This window comes from Anas acuta, chromosome 2 (assembly GCF_963932015.1).
Source record: "Anas acuta chromosome 2, bAnaAcu1.1, whole genome shotgun sequence".
Lineage (NCBI taxonomy): Eukaryota > Metazoa > Chordata > Aves > Anseriformes > Anatidae > Anas > Anas acuta.
The window spans coordinates 79731345-79748003 of record NC_088980.1 but is presented as its reverse complement, the minus strand read 5'-3'; the positions used below and the strand labels follow the sequence as shown (position 1 = coordinate 79748003).

At 40.0% G+C, this 16659-nt stretch overlaps 1 protein-coding gene across 2 annotated transcripts; it reads right to left on the bottom strand.

The window, feature by feature from the left end:
- Positions 1–7835: 7835 nt before the first annotated feature.
- Positions 7836–16326, bottom strand: LOC137850661 (leukocyte elastase inhibitor-like). Of its 2 annotated transcripts, none has more exons than XM_068670929.1 (7): positions 16179–16326; positions 14824–14999; positions 12496–12633; positions 11488–11605; positions 10603–10745; positions 9658–9825; positions 7836–8919 (listed from the first exon to the last, which is right to left on the bottom strand). In XM_068670929.1, the coding sequence occupies exons 2-7, from the start codon at positions 14989–14991 to the stop codon at positions 8518–8520; spliced, it is 1137 nt and encodes a 378-aa protein (XP_068527030.1). In that variant the 5' UTR covers positions 14992–14999; positions 16179–16326; the 3' UTR covers positions 7836–8517. The 2 variants fall into 2 exon arrangements, with proteins under 2 accessions (XP_068527030.1, XP_068527031.1); XM_068670930.1 differs by lacking the exon at positions 16179–16326 and adding an exon at positions 15337–15773.
- Positions 16327–16659: the final 333 nt, after the last annotated feature.

The following is a 16659-nucleotide window of genomic DNA, read 5'->3' as shown; positions in this document are numbered from 1 at the left end:
TTACTTGTTGGGTAGAATAAGAGGACCATTTTTGGCTGGAATCACAGTAGATAATTAGCTAAGGAGATTTTCATTATGGAGATGCTGACTAGCCACTGAGGCAACTGTCTGCACTTGTTAAAGCAACATGGAATAGACTGGCCACCAATGAATAGGATGTGTAAAGGAGGCTGAAAATTGCCTCCTGCACAAGAGCACACTGCAGTTACAGCTAGATTTGCTTAGTAATTACTCAGGATTTGCTTGCTACATACCCCATATACTTTTCGTACCAGGCCTGTGGTGGTTACATGATGGCTATCAGGAATTCCTTTGCTGATCCTGCTTAGTTTATGTGTTGAAAATCAAATGTGCTGAAATCAAAACTTAGCATGCTTTGTGTATAACTTCTGATCATCTCTTGCTATTCTGCTACTAATATGTCCCCACTAAATGAAGGATGTGGCTCTGCTGACCTCTCTGAGAGAAGGGGTGCCAGAAAGGTACTAAATCCCCTCCTAAAGGTTTACTTACTACAGATTTTTTTTATTATACTGAATCTTTTTTTCAAATATGTTATATTCACTGAACAATGATTTCTGCTTTATATCATTTGCAGTATTTGACAGTTCTTAAAAACTTTAAATTCAGATACCTAGCTCAATTTGTAAATGAAGATTTCATTTTTTAGGGAGGGAGGAAAACTGGTTTGCATTGGAGTGATACTGAGCTCCTTGCATCTTTCTTGTGCTGCATGTGTGATACAACCCAGCCACCTGCTGGCTGGCTACCTGGTACACACGAGTTGCAGACATACTTCTTGACAGTTGAGGTATTCAGTGCTGTATGGAGCTTAGATCAAAAGGGATGCCACGACTGTACATCTGGAGTTCGTTCAGAGCAGCTTTTGCAGACCAGGAGGTTTGTGGTCTGAAGATGTGATTCCAAGTCAGGAAGCTAACTTTCCTGGAGGAGGAAATTCAGCTGATTGCTCCTATGTTTCAAGATACTTCGCTGGACTCTAGCCTTGATGAAAGTTTTTCAGTACACAACCCAAAAAAATCTTTGCTAACAGTTCATGAAAAAAATTATTACTGTCTTTCCTTGACCAAATGTTACTTGTATTGAAATTGATTTTATTCTGAGGCTCCCGGCCTGGTGGTAGCCATATTAAGTTGTACTCCACAAACAAAGCGTAGAACTTAAGTTAAGGATTACAGTAATATAAATGTTTCTGAAATTAAACTGATCAAATGGATGTTTACTGTTAGAGGATTTGAGTCAGATTCTTTATGTGCTTCTGTGTGTTCTTTCTCAGATAAGTACCTGTATTCATCACAATGGGATGGTTTAGTAGGGTAGAAAATACTTCTGTGAATTTGTCTCTGCCCTTTCAAGATATTTAGATAAATGGGAACAAAGACAAAAACATGGAGAATATGTAAATTCTCTAGAAACTGCAGGATTTTTTGTTTGTTTGTTTAGGTGAGACTTATGAAGGTAATGAAATATTCTTTACCAATAGATGTATGATGTGATGTATGGGGATGGAGATGTGGTAGGGATTGACTTTCACGTAATTTTATAGACAAGTTATGCACTAATAGAAATTTCAGAAGATGGTTCTGTTAAATGCTGACAAAGGATCAATCCTCATTCCTGATATGATAAAGAAAATACAGTAAGTGTAAACTGTGAGCTGTTCAGGTGTCTATCAGGGACTTTGCATTTTATCTGTTGGAAAACAATGCAGGTGAGTGAAATCATAATATGGCTACATTTGTTAATGGATAATTATAGTGTCTGTCCCATTATAAAGAGTAACAATCTTTGGGAAAAAAAAAGATTAAAACTTTCAGGGTAATATTATAATGATAAAATGTATGGGACCAGATGTAGTACTTGAAGGGGAGAAATTTTTCATACTTTGAAAAATCTTTCCATGAGCATTCTTGATATATGTGATAGCCAGAAAATAATTAGCTCTCAACTTCAATGTGAAGTGACTGACCAGGTGCATACACATACTAATGCCGGATGTAAGGCTTGCCATATCTGTGAGGATTTAGATACTAGCATTTATGTTGTTACATGCATATGAAAAGTGTCATGGTGTAGAACATTATATATTGGTTCGTTAAACATCCATTAGTAGATTTTTATTTCTTTGAGATCAGTTTAACTCAATATTTACTTGAATATGAATGATGAAGACAGTTACAAAAACACAGTTGTGTTTTTCTTTGCTAGGCTAGTATTTGGAAGACATTGAGTGTTGCTATTTGGGTCAAATACTAGAGGGTATTCCTGGTGCATGCTTCTGGAGTATGCTGGGCAGGGGATTTAGGGATGAAGAATACCAACAAAGGGTGAATACAGGTTTAGAATTACAAGGAAGACATTTCAGACTTACTCCTAGTAATGTTAGGTTTTGTGTATTGCAAGAAGTTGAAACTACCAAAGTAATTCAGCTTTAAATTAGGTTTTGGCCAGAGGTTTTGGTCAACAACCTCCCTGTCTGGTCTGAACTGTGGGTTACAGAACTGTCAGTAGGCTGACAGGAGGCCTGACAAATCTTCGCAGGCCTCAGATGAGGCCTGGAGGTGAATAATGCTGATAGTATGCGAAAGCTTTGAGCAAAATTCTTCCTAAAGACAAGGAAGTCTTCTGACAAGCTTAATTTACGTGAATTTGCGTGGTGGTTTTTCTTTTTTAACCTATCACTTGCTTGTTTTTGTGGCTTGGTTTAGGACTTGTTGCTTGAAGTAGTGTATCCATGAGTGTGCAAGTGGCAGAGGCCAGGGAAGAATAGCAATAGCTCACCCATTATATGAGGAGGATGCACCCTGATATTTTTACTTATGACAGAGTGTACTGTGTGTGCTGGGCAGGATGAGTTGAACCCATCTCTTTCCTCTCCTCCTCTCTTTCCTTGGTTGTCTCCTCCTAGGCCCCTGTTTCAGAACAGGGTTACTCAGGGTATAGTTTCCAGTGCTGGAGTAGGTCTAAGCAGCATTGTGTTCACCTTCAGGGGGCAGCACAGCTTGGCAAAATGGTCAGAGGTGCTTCTTCATTATTTCCTCAATGGGTTTTTCTGTCAGTGCTGCAGGAAAGGAGCTCCTCAGGACAGCTCCAGCAGACATTGATGTCTAGTGGCCTACTAAAATGCTGGCGCCAACAATCTAGTTTCAAAGCTGCCATGCCTCATGGTTTCTTTTTCAGCAAAATATTATCTTCTCTTCCCTGTGGTAATTAGTGTGATCCTACACTGTAAACAGAGGTGCTTTTCTTTGTGCTCTCCCTCCCCATGATGCATATCTCTTACAGCCATTCCCTCTAAATAGGGTCACCTCCACTGTTTGAAGAACTCTGTCCTCTGTTAAGAAGTCTTGCAGGACGAGATCTGTTCATAAATGGACACTTCACACCATTTTCTCTCTCTCTTAAATGAACCGAAGGCAAAATGTTCATTTTCTCTCAGGATGATCTATAAAGTGTTTAATTAGGATTGATACTGCTGTCAACAAGCAGAGGCCAGACTCCTACTGAGATTAACTTCAAACTTTCTCCTTATGTTTTAGAATTTAAAAATAAATAAATAAAAAATGAAGTATATTTCTTCATTTTGTGGCTTTTGAGTCCCTGAGGCTTAGCTTTTGAAGCTCGCTCAAGGGCAAGAATAGTCTTCTTAGAAAACACATGCTGATAGACTGGTGTATTTCTTTACCTTCACAGTGTAGACCTCTAAGGAAATATCAATTTCCCCAAAAAATTGATGATAAGATTTGTGATCCTGAGGTGAAAGTTGCTTCCACTGTGAGGAACTCTATCAAAATATTTTATTTATATTATAACCTAATATTTTAGGTTGGATATTAGGAAGAACTTCTTTACTGAAAGGGTTGTTAGGTATTGGTATGGGCTGCCCAGGGAAGTGGTTGAGTCACCATCCCTGGAGATCTTTAAAAGATGTTTAGATGTAGAGCTTAGTGATATGGTTTAGTGGAGGACTGGTTAGTGTGAGGTCAGAGGTTGGACTTGGTGATCTTGAAGGTCTCTTCCAACCTAGACGATTCTGTGATTCTGTGAAAATCTGATACCAAGATCTCCTTTTTTCTTTATATCAGTTGTTCCACAAAGAACTGGTGCAGACCACAAGAAAGGTGCTGTAGACCGAGTTTGGGAATTCAGTACATTAGAGAAATAACTTGTACCAGTACAACTTTTAAAATAGTCAAATTCCCCAGTAGTAATATATCAATGTCAGATACAAATAGCAAGACCAGATACAGTGTCTAAATATGTCCTGAATTAGTTACATAGTAGTTTGTTTGTTTGTTTGTTTTTAAACAATGTAGTGAATATTACTTCCATTATTTAACTACTTCAACTCTCATGGATGAAAAACTGGATTAGTAGTTAGTAAGGAGTTGTCCTTGCTTTTACGCTAAATATTAATATGAAATTATTTACTCCTACTTATTTTTTTTGTATTATTTTCCATGCACAAAGATTTTAAATCCTCAGTTAACCCTGGGCTGCATTCTTTCCCTTCTCTGATTTTTCTCTCATGTTGAAAGAAAGGTTCTTGGCCAAAGAGACTGTCTGCCACTTTCCATAACATGGCTTAAAAAGAAGCAATTACACAAACTGTTTTTTTAACCTGAAAATGCATCATTTTCTGGTTAACGTGAGGAATTTGAGAAGAGGTTGCCTACAGAACTGCCAATAGCCACTGCACATGTTCAGTGTGTTTCCAGACAGACAGTGCTGCAGGACTTTGGCTGTATTTGCTGTTTTCTGTTATTAAGTAGTGAGGGATTGTATAGGTCCCTGAATGAATATGGATAGGAATGTGTATTTAGTTTGTGCCACAAGATGGCATGACAAAGCTAGACAGGTTTGCTAAGAAATAAGAAAAGAAAACAACTAAAAACCAATTTCTGATTTCAATTGCACCTTTTTATCTCTGTAGTCTCAAATGGATTGCAGTTGTTGTATTTCTGTCTAGCCAAGCCACATTGAAAAAAAAAAGCAAGCCAAATATCTGAGGATTTGATCAGGTTTATGTGCTTTACCAGCTTTTTGGTCATGTATAAGTGTGTAAAAGATTTAATAATGAAAATCTTACTAAACATGCTCTGTATAAATTTATCTCTAAGGTAAGGGGACTTAAAACCGAGATGTAACTCTCTACTTTATCCAGGATACAATATTTACTTTATAGGAAGAGCAACTTAGATTCTATGAATCAGACAGCAGCCCAATGGTAGAGGAGTTTTGTTTTATCTTTTTTAATTACTAAGATCAAAGGGCTATCATAAAGAGTCTATGTGAGCAGTAATACAAGTCAGTCTTACTCATCACATCGCAGTGAACATATATTGCTCTGAATTTTGGATTGGTATAAAGCACACTGCTTAGGGAGAGAGCAAAATGGAGGGTGCAGTTTACCTTTTGTAATTCTCTTTTCCATTGGAGAAGAAACTTGTATGTTGTCTTCTTAAATTAGTAGCCCCTTGCAAATTGGTTTTGAACAGGGAAGTTCTTTCCTATGTATTTATCAATCCCCTCCTAGGAAATTCATCTGCTGTCAGTCCTTGGGTTAATATAAAGAAACTTCATATGGAAGTTGTTCTTTTATATTATGCATGCAGAGTTATGATTGCTACTGAAAAACTATAGTTAGGTTCCTGGTTTTTGTGTGGAGACTTATGATATGGCATTTATCTTTTATGTTTTATCTCTACTTTATCTTTAGCTCATTAAAGTTACAATTTATTCTTTAGTCTTCAGTTAAAGCATACGGAAAGGTACCAGGCTTTGAATGCAGTGAGGCCTGAGTTCATTCAGTAGTTCTAAAGCTAAAGTGCACTGCATGAGCTAGTTGAAGCAGCATTTTTCAATTTATTTTTTGGACATGTGAATATAATTGATATTCTACTTTTCCCTGTTACAGTCAGTCCTTGTCACTTGTTCTGAGGAGCACAGGAAAAAAATAAGTATGTAAAAACACCCACCACTCTGTTATTGTGGGGCATGAAATACAGGATGGAATTACCTGCTCGTAGGTTTGCTGGTTCTTTGGAAAAAAAAATAGTCACGTGAAGAAAACAATACTGACATTTATTGAAATTCTTATTGCTGTGATTTGATTTTCTGTAGCCTGCCTGTAGAATGCCAAATTTGTCTCTGTATAATACTTCAGCTACTGAATCCTGAAACCAAAGTAATAAATTAAGGTCTCTACATAAAACCTTGCGTGATAGTACGAAGTGGTGTAACTTCGTCTACTTTAATCTCCTGGTACACTCACAGCCCTAAAAGCCTTCAGAGGTCATGTGCTGACTGAGTTGACTGGGTTTAAACATATTAAGATAAGGATGTAATATAAGTGAGTTTATGATCCTTACTTGATCAAAAATCTGTCTATGGCAGTAGAATCTTTATTTGCCTGGTGGCTACAACCAAAGGCCCAGAAACCTAGAACTAATGCAACACCAAACAGTTTCAAATTTTTACAGGGGTTTTGAGCTGGTGTTTTTACCTACTTACAAGAGGTTTTTTTACAGGCTTGGTGCAGAGTGGCTTGAAAACTGTGTGGAGGAAAAGGATCTGGGGGTGTTGATTGATGCTCACCTGAACATGAGCCAGCAGTGTGCCCAGGTGGCCAAGAAGGCCAATGGCATCCTGGCTTGCATCAGGAATCAGGAACAGGGATTGAGCCCTGTGCTCAGCTCTGGTGAGGCTGCACCTTGAGTGTTGTGTTCAGCTTTGGGCCCCTCACTACAAGAAGGACATGGAGGCCCTGGAGCATGTCCAGAGAAGGGCTACAAAGCTGGTGAAGGGCCTGGAGCACAAGTCCTGTGAGGAGCGGCTGAGGGAGCTGGGGGTGTTTGGTCTGGAGAAGAGGAGGCTCAGGGGAGGCCTTATTGCTCTCTACAACTACCTGAAAGGAAGCTGTGGGGAGCTGGGGGTTAACCTCTTCTCACAGGTAACGAGTGACAGGACTAGAGGGAATGGCCATGTTTACCAATGTGCTCATGTCATTTCACATAAACTGTTATTCTCTTCCTGTTCCCTGTGCTAGCAGATGGTCATTACAATTACAGGGGAAGCTAATGCTTCAGTTATTAATCTATTTTCCAGAGACAAGGTTGTTTTTTCAATATTTCCACCTACTCTGAACAGGCCAGGAACTTCATATAGCTGATCATGCCTACTGGGCCAGCAATCTTCTTTGGAGCTAGCCTTCCAGCCATATAGATGGTTACTTTTGTACACTGAAATAATAAGTTGTGTACAAAAATTTCCATTTTGAACACACACAAGTCTTTATTGGTTACTTAAAGACAAAATTATTATGCAGTTTGCAATTATATAAGTGATTGTGTGTGCCCCACTTAGAGCTGAGGTTGTACAGGTAAACATTAGAAACGATACCCGAAAACGATAGAAACGATACACGATAAACGATTAGAAACGATACACGAAACAGGTAAATAATATCCAGAAATAAACACAATGTTAACAGTGTAATTACAGTGGTTACCCAGCAAAAGGCTGTTGCACAGTATAAAGAATTAATTAATAAAGAGGTAGTGGAATTGAGAGCTCAATAACTGGTAGTCGTCCTCTGGAAAGCTGAGGAAGAGTTTTTTCTTTTGGAGATCACACAGGTTCTGGAGAGAAGCTATACTGTACTGAAAGCTTGCAGGAAGGTACCCATTACCTCCAAGCATTTAAAGCTTCCTAGCCCTGACAGGTGTTCACACATCTTTCAATAACAAAAATGGCACCAAACCATGTATTTGAAAAATTGCCTTTATGTCACCTGAAGCTATTACTTGTTTCTCCTCCTCCTCCTCATTTAAAAGCTGTATTATAAGTTTTCTGGGTAATGTCTGGAAGGGGTTGCTTTTGTTTAAATAGCTTAATCCTTTCTCTATTAATAGATGTCTCCAAACAAATGTTATCTGACCTTCTACTCCGTGACAGAACTGGGTAAACTCAGCTGTTCACGAGCATGCCTTTTGGTGCCTAGAAGTATTTTATTAATGCATCTCTGAAAAGCAAGACTTCAGGCAAGACATAGCTTTTCATGTACATGTGCATAAGGAATGACTGGACCAGTCAACAATGAAGTCAGGGGTTTGTCAGCCTTAAGAGCAAACACAGAGAAACCCATGGAAAGAGAGAGACAGGGTGAATGGGTGTCTTAAAATTCACAAGTTTCTTCTAATATTATTTCTATTTCTCATCCGATTTCAAAAGAAGATTTCTTCTGCCTACAATTAAGTTTGTCTCAGTTATTTCCTAGTGACTAATGATGTTCTGAATTTCCAGAAGAAGAAAAAAGAAAAAAAAAAATACGATTCAGGTTCTCTGGGATTGTTTTCACAGGAAATGCAGAACCCCTATGACAGTTACTAAAAACAAGACAGGAGCCTCAACTTTCTGTGTCAAAATCCAGCTCATTCATGAGCAAAGTATCTGTCAATTGCTGCAGGCATGACTCGGCAAATGATAGGTTATCTTTCATGGAGAAGCATATTTGCCAAAGAAAAGTATGCTTTGAGTTGGGTTGTGGCGAATAAAGAAAAGGAAAGGATGGTCAGCATTGAAATCCTCTTCCATAACCATGCAGAGCATAGCAATGCCAGCAGTGGCAGCTGCAGCTTCTGTGCCTTCCTCATTCACTTCTACAAAAGCCTTGTGGACGATTTTAGAGAGGAAAAGGTCACGTGCCCCTGACATTCCTGACAAGTCAGCCTTGGCACTCTCAAATACATCCAACAAACCCATAGCTTCTAAATCCGATTTAAGGTCATAGCTTTCTTCTAGCTTAAATTTTGGCAAGTGCACGTGAACATCAGTTGAATATAGATGCTCTGGACGTGTCCATTCTTGGAGCTTCTCTAAGGTGAGCTCCTTTTCCAGCTAGAATTAAGAACACAGAAATCATTACCTGTCACCAGGGTAGAAATGTGTCACTTTCATTTAAAGCATTTAAGGGCTTTATATAGTACTATACAACTACAAAATAACTATATAAAAATGACCATACCCTCATTTTTGATAGCTCCACATAGATCAAATGAATGCTAATAAAATTAAGTGGAGTCGGTGCGGTTTTTAGTTGATAAAGTAAAACAAATATTTGCTTCTTGCTACTATGCAGAGAAGGGAAAAGCATGCACTAATGGCAACCAAAACCATTCTTCCTGTTTAATCTAACTGAGTGGAATTACATAGCTAAAATCAGTAACAAAACTAATCGTCAGAGGGATTGAAGATGCTGATATGTGACTGGTTATTTAATGGAAAACAGCTTAACTATCATAAGGCTAATAAAATGAAGACTTTCAAAGGTAGCAAAAGGAGGGTTCTGTCAGAACAAAACAAAACAAAAAGCAAAGGAAGTTAATTTTGTTTTCATAATCTCCCATGTGGTTCTGTTCAGCAAGCTAAAGGACACAGGAACACAAGCTACAAAACCAGACCACAATTTCTCTCCCTGATTCAGTGTGTGCGTGTGTTCCGTATTGCAGTGTTAGCAGAGCATTATCTAAAAAAAAATGCTTGATATATTTGGGGCTCTAAGGACTCATTAAGGCTTTAATTCTGAATGGCTGAACTTATCCATTAAATAACTTTGGCTTAGCTTAGGTGGGTCACCTTTTGCAGTCCAGTGGAATCATCTTCAAAATCATCAGGTAACAGGATGATCATACTAAGTTCTCTTCCCTCATAAGGCAGCTCCAAAACACGGATCTTCATGTCAGAGATATACCCAAAACGAAATTTCTTTTTCTGATACATCATTTTCACTGTTTTTCTTTCATTCTGGATTGTTAAAAGGTACAGAAAATGATAAAATACGATTTTAAAGATCTGATAGGATACAGACAAGAATTCCACGCTTGCAAAAAACCCTCCCTCCTCCACCATATCAGGTAATTATAAAACAACCTTCATCAGACTCCTGGCTGCATGGTTAATAACATATTTTTTTTCTAAAGACATAATGATTTTTTTTTTGTTTTTCTTTGGCTTTTATGCCACAGTCATTGCAGAAACTGGAAAAAAAAAAAAAAGATTTCTTCAAGTTGCTGTACCTTTACATTGCTCTAGCAGCAAAAATGACTGGGGAGAGTGTTAAAAGTCAAAAAAGATCAACCCCATTCAACATAAATCAGCTGATAGTATCTTGTAGATATAGCATCTATAGCATCTTGTAGAGCTGTTAACATAAGCAGAACATAGAACAAGAAAATGGGGCTCAAACAATATGTGCAATGACTTTAATGCTTTTTTCCTGGCATCATGGAGAGGTACAGTCCAGAGCAGCCTGTGGACAGAATGCCAGGCACAGTCAGGGTCCTAGCCTACACATAAGAATCACTTCTAATTTTATTCCAATAAGTGATAGAACAAAAAGCTTGCTGAATACAGAAAAATGCTAAAATCCATAAAGAACCTCTTTCAGGCAAACTGAAAACAATCACTATTTGCATTCTTTTATTACTTTACTTGTAAGTAAATCTTGTAAATCTTCAATTTGAGACCTATATTTTTGGACCGTGTCATTATATATGTATTGCTAAAATGCATCTGTTTTACCTTATTCAATCGAAATGGCATCTCAACAGTGTTGGCTTCTTCGAATTTCTCTGCCCAATTTCCTTTGAAATAAATAGCATTCACCAGAACAAGCTTGGTCATGCCATCAACTGAGCCTTCAGACAGCAGATTAGGGATTTTACCTTCAGAGGGGACAACAAAAGGAAAGTCACAATAAAACCTCGTAATACATTGATTGCGTACAAATCATCCGTAAAATTACTGATGCTATAGAAATGCTACAAATATAAAACTCTAGCCCATTCCCATGATAAAAATGTTTTATTTCAGCACCTGTTGCTTTACTGCACACCATACTTGTTACTAGTACACACTACTACAACTACAACTTTTGATATACCATAACTTGAAGAAAATGTAATATTTTAGCTTAAACCGTCACATATGACTCAGTATATCTCTCATGATTTGATTCTAGCTACCTAGATGAAAAGGACCCGAGGCAACCCAAGCCACAGAGAGCTCCAGCACATTGCTTCAGAGCCAAATTCCTCTGCTGTACCTGCAGTCAAATCTGCAAGGACTAGAAAATACCCAGATTTAGCCTTATTGGATTTAGAACTATGTAAAATATGGACTAGGGTGTCATTTTAGTCAAATTTAGACAAATTCACCAATTCATTATTACAAATTTATGTTTATACAACTATCCAGCACCTTCCTGAACACAAAAAATGGAAATGACTTTGGATTTACGTAACTCTTGAAGTGTCTTGCTTAGGTATTCTCTGGTTCTGTCAATGAATCAACTGAATACCCTGAGGCAATACTAATTTACTTCATAGGTGGCAGGAAACAAAGCCTACTCCTGCTCCTAAAGTATGAAAAAAAATGTTTGTTACTTTATTAATGAAAGTAGTTTACCTTCGGTTTTCTCCTCTACCCACTGGTTAATTTCCTTCCGGGCTTCATCACATGCCTGAAGAAAATCAACTGTAGCCAGATCAGCTCCATATAGTTTCTGAACATTAGTCAGGAAATCCTAGATTTTGGAATGATAAGGACAGCTTTTATTGCATGTAGATAAGAAAACATCTCTTTATGATATAGACAACATGCAAATTGAACATTATCACCCTCTCTGAGGTAGGGCTCTGACAGTGCACTGTCTGGGTTTTTTTATTTGTTTGTTTTTTATTGCCATTTCCGATTGAAACACCAATGAGTAAGCCTCATGGAACATCTGCCACGTATACATCTGTAGTGCTTACTACAGGCGTTCCAGTATTCATCTGTCATTCTCTTGAAACAGGCTCAAGCATGACTGGGGTGGAAAAAAAAAAAAATCCAGAAAGGGATAAAAATAGCAATACCTGGCTATACACAAAGAGGCGTGTTGTTTAGACACACAGGGAATCCCAGATAAACGTTTTCAAAAATATTTTAAGTAATGTGGTTCTCCTGAACAATGAAAATCCTAAAAAGCTGGTAGCAACAGACATAGGAGAGGGATGTTGTTATAATTACTGTAAACAACCTAGACTTTTTGCCTTTTTTCCTTGAGCCCAAAATGCAGCAGAAGTGAACAAGCAAACAAAAGGCTTGGCCGCCTAATGTCCTGTGGGCGCATCCTTCAGATTGTGCAGATGCCAACAGATATGGAAATGCATACACATGTATGCAAGACTTTTGTTGACTGCCCAGTAACTTTTAGAAATATGCCAAGAAATATTTTTACCTCAAATTCTCAACTGGCTACATTTTCAGTGAAGACAGCAATGTCTACGTTGCACTGCTTACTAAAGCAGAAAGCCACAGGTTTTACATTTGGACTTACTCTAGTGGTGTTTTTGCCATGGGGCGTTCTGAAAAGACAGGAAAGCAACTGATGACTGAGTTTCCACCACACAGTTATGATCTGCATAAACGTACCGGCAAAAAGCTGTAGGACTTCTCTCCAAAAAGCCGATTGGCAATCCGTAGGAGATAGAAAGCATCCCTTCTGTTTATATCTGCGGTCAGAGTCCGAAATCCGGAGTGAATGTCTTCAACTTCATCAAAATGAAGTGTCTGAAATAAAAGACACCAACTGCTGCTAATACTGTCTCTAAACAATATGCAAAGTATCTGCACAGTCTGCCTGGTTTGTTGAATTGAAGAAAGAAAGCAAAAGAAGCTTGAAGCTGCTTAAGAGATTTCTGCAGACTCCAAAGAATGAATGAAACTATTGCCTTGGGGCTATGTTGGCTGTGTCAGTCACTTGTGTTAAGCTACTGCTTTATATTTAGCCCCGGATGAAGCTGTTGACTGTAATCCAGAGTCCTTCTCAAGCGATGTCTGCATATTTCCCCTCCCTGGGCCACTGGGTGATAGGTCTTATTCCCAGGTGGGAAACTGAAAAGAAAAATTATGCCACAAAGACATTTTAGGTTTCTTGCCTCTGTCTTTGGCCATAGGGAGCTTGGGTTTTTGGTTTTCAAAAGGTATAATGAAAACTAGGACAGGGCTCATATGAGGCCTTGAGGAAGACGAGGTGCGGAGAAAGCTTATACCAATTATTTTTGATGGTTTCATGAAAATAGAAGCGCTTTCAAAAAATAACTATCATCTTAAAATTAAATGCAGTTATACTTTATATTATATATATAAATATATAATGCACACAAACGTGCATATATGTGTGTGTACACGCATACAGCTACCCCATATGCAGGTATATCCCATATTATACACCAGTCCCTTCTTTCCCAGAGGGAAGCTGGCTAGCCAAGTCTTACAACAGGATCGCAAGAGCTACCAGACCTCACTGACAGCAAAGACTAGACCAAAGCAGGGACATCTCACCCGCACTTAAATCAAGTATTTCTCAGTAGGGAAGACTGCTGTGGAACAGCCACTGAATCCAAAGCAAAGCCCTTATTTTACCTCACTGGGTTTTGGGTCAGGCCTTGCTGCCCACATGAATTCAAGCTGCGTTGCACATACAGACAGATCAGGAAGACCAGTAAAAAGACAAATTACTATAGGATTATGACCACAGAGGCAAATTTCTATACGCTTGTAAACCGCCCTTCGTGCTTATCAGTCACTGTCTCCTTAATTAGCTGTGTTTTGATAAATAAAGCATTATGCTATGGGAACATGCATTACTGAAGGTTAGTGTGCCGAAACACACACAAGGTGGTTCTTTTGCGTTATTTCTGATCTCAGTAGATTTATCCTGGGTGGGGCTGACAGTTGAATCATAAGAAATAAATGTTCAAAGTCTGTTTGTACAAGTAGTGATTCAATTTTACTGTCTTATTCAGTAAGCACAGCACTGGTTAATAGTATAAAACAGTTCTTCCTAAAGTTCAGAATACAAAGGTGAAATTAATCATAAGCAAACACGTTACGAGGACTGCAGCGGCAATTCTCATACGCCCATTTGCACTAGCAGACATTTGCCTAACAAAGAGAGAAACAGCAGCAACCGAATCCCTTTTGTGCAGGAGACCCAGGGGAAGTTGGTACACTCCTACCTACACCAGCTTTTGTAATTTGCACTCAGAGTTGTGAAACCACCGGCTCTGGAAGACTAACTTAAAATGCAGAAGCTACTTGCCCCAGCTTTCACGGGGCAGGCTGTCTGACGTGGAAGGGCTGGTGAGCTGGGTCTGCAGCAAAACCCAAGGTGAACATGCCAGACCACTGTCTTTTGAGCTCTCCTACCTAACCTAAGGTTACGGTACAAGTAGGCACATGGCCTCAGCTCCTCACAGATATATGGGTGCCTCGCTGCTACTACAATATTGATGTTTAGGTAGCAGTGTCATGCATTGTCATAGTTGTCATGCTTGAAATATAAAACTATATTATTATGTCTTACTTACAAAATACACTCGGTATTAGTAAGCATGCTGTTAGTAGCCATGTATTACAAAGCAGTAGTTCTTTATGGAAATGTCTCATGAAAACTAGTAAGGACTTGCTGCTGGGAACTCCACTCGATTTAAATGATGACTGATAAATTAGTGCAATTAGTTTACTACCTCAACAATTAACTTAAGTGAAATTAAGTAAGAGAAAGGGGTGATGGCAAAGATGGAAAGACAGCACTGGAGAAGGACAGGCAGATAGCAAAAAGAGACCCAAAGAGTGTGACAAAAATTTTGCCCCACGCTCATAAAAATAACGCCCTCCTTTAATTTTTCCTGCCTTTAAAACTTAATGACTTTTAATGTTAATAAAATATAAAACAAGAGAGAAAACGTTGCTAACCTTCAGCACCTGTGCCTCTGTATTACCTTTGGCCCCTAAAAGGACCATAGCCAGAGCTGCAGAAACACTGACGGGTGAGAAGAAAACATTCCCTGTTGGGTTGTTCTCATTAACCCTCCTGAAGAGATCGAGTGCAAATCTGCTGTTTGCGTTACTCAGGCTCTCCATGGCTATAGCTGAAAAATAAAGCATTTGTTAAGGGCTCCAGGAAGCACTCCTGAAGGACCTAACGCGACTCGGTGAGTCACAAAGGCTGGATTCATCTGGGTGCATCTGGGTGCAGAACCAGCAAGAAGTTCACTCTCAATTCACCTTAATAAAAAAAATAAATGAAATCTGTCACGTTGAAAAAGCATTTTTTTTCTCCCCCGTGTGCATTTGTATACCCCACCCTTCCTCGGCACGCCAACTTTAAGGACACTATTTAACAACATGAGAAGAGCTGCATGCCTCGGTAGCACAAATTACGCTGCAAAAAGGTGCCAAGCCCACCAGAGGCATACTCACGCTTACCTCCCGGGACGTGTACAGCACCGCTGCTTTCACCTGCTGGCTCTACCGAGGCCAAGCTCGCACCGGGGCACAGAGGCACCTGAGCAGCCCCACGGGTGCAGGCAGGGAGCCCGGGACTGCTGTGAGCTGCTGAGAGCAGGAGCAACCCACAGAAGAGGTGCAGCTCCAGGGCGGGCACTGCGCGGCCGGAGCCGTGACTCGTTTTAGCTACATCCCCACCAGGAGCCCTTGGGAAGCGGGGTGAAAGGTGTGAGGGCTGGGTCAGGTGTGAAAACGTGTTGAAAGGCAGGCGGTGGTACCGGTTAGTACAGTAAAACCTTCCTGCTGGAGCAGGAAGACTTCTCCTTCTCTTTGCTTGCAGGGGGGTTTTAGGTTTGGTGGTTTCTAGCTTCTCCCTTCTATCAGGTTTCACTTCGCCGTGAGCATGTTGTGCTCCTTCCCCCCCACATCCAGGGCAGCAGCGCTACCGCCCAGACCCAGCTACGTGGAAAAGCTCGAGCTGAAATCTGGGGATTTCTAGCCCAGGTTTTCTGTACAAATTCTAAAAAACAAAACAAAACAAACAAAAACAAAACACTGCTTCAGCTGCCAGACAATCATGATTTTTTTTTATTATTATTTTTTTTAAGAAAAAGCCTAGATAAAAGGCAGACGGAAAAGCGTACTTTTACTTTCACTTAACAGCACCGCACAGCGACCGTGCTTCAGCGGCGCTGAGTGTCTGCAGCCCACCAGCAGCACCCTACAGGGCGAAGCAAAAATTCCTCTTTTACTTCCGTTCCTGCAGAAAACACCCTGGGGTGGGGGCTGCCCCGTCCCCCTCCTGCTGCCTGCCCACCTACCTGCACCGAGCTGCACAGGAGCCCCGCTGTGGTCCAGCAGCCTCAGGGCGGGGAGAGAGCAAAGGCCAGGGGTGCGAGCAGCGATGTGCAGCCCACGCCAGCTGGTGGCTGCTGCTTCCCCGAGACACCAAATGATGGTTTCGTCCTCATCTCCTGGTGTGGCTGATGCACTGCGCCCACCCTGACAAGCAAGCACCCTTTAGATGCACTCCAAGGTACAGGCAGCACTGGCATCCTGGCCAGAAACGACTGCTTGGCTTCGGAGCCCCTGCCTTAAAAGCTTTTTATAATGAATCCCAAGGCTGACCCAAAACTTGGCAGTAATCCCAGTCTGCACCTAGGGTCTGCAGCATTTGGCAAAGCCCATGGTAAGGAATGAATTCCTCATGTTAGGTGAAAGCTGATTGCCCTCCATCAAGCAGTATTTGTTTTCTTCCTACTACAGGTGAAAAGAATTGCGTAACTTATGGTCACAAAAGAA

What these genes read in the sequence shown, in the direction of transcription:
- LOC137850661 (XM_068670929.1), bottom strand. Translation starts at nt 14,991, where the DNA reads ATGGAGAGCCTGAGTAACGCAAACAGCAGATTTGCACTCGATCTCTTC. An exon ending in CAGAGGCACAGGTGCTGAAG is followed by an intron (nt 12,634 to 14,823) that starts GTTAGCAACGTT and finishes CTTTTATTTCAG; the next exon opens with ACACTTCATTTTGATGAAGT. An exon ending in ATTCCACTGGACTGCAAAAG is followed by an intron (nt 8,920 to 9,657) that starts GTGACCCACCTA and finishes TCTTAATTCTAG; the next exon opens with CTGGAAAAGGAGCTCACCTT.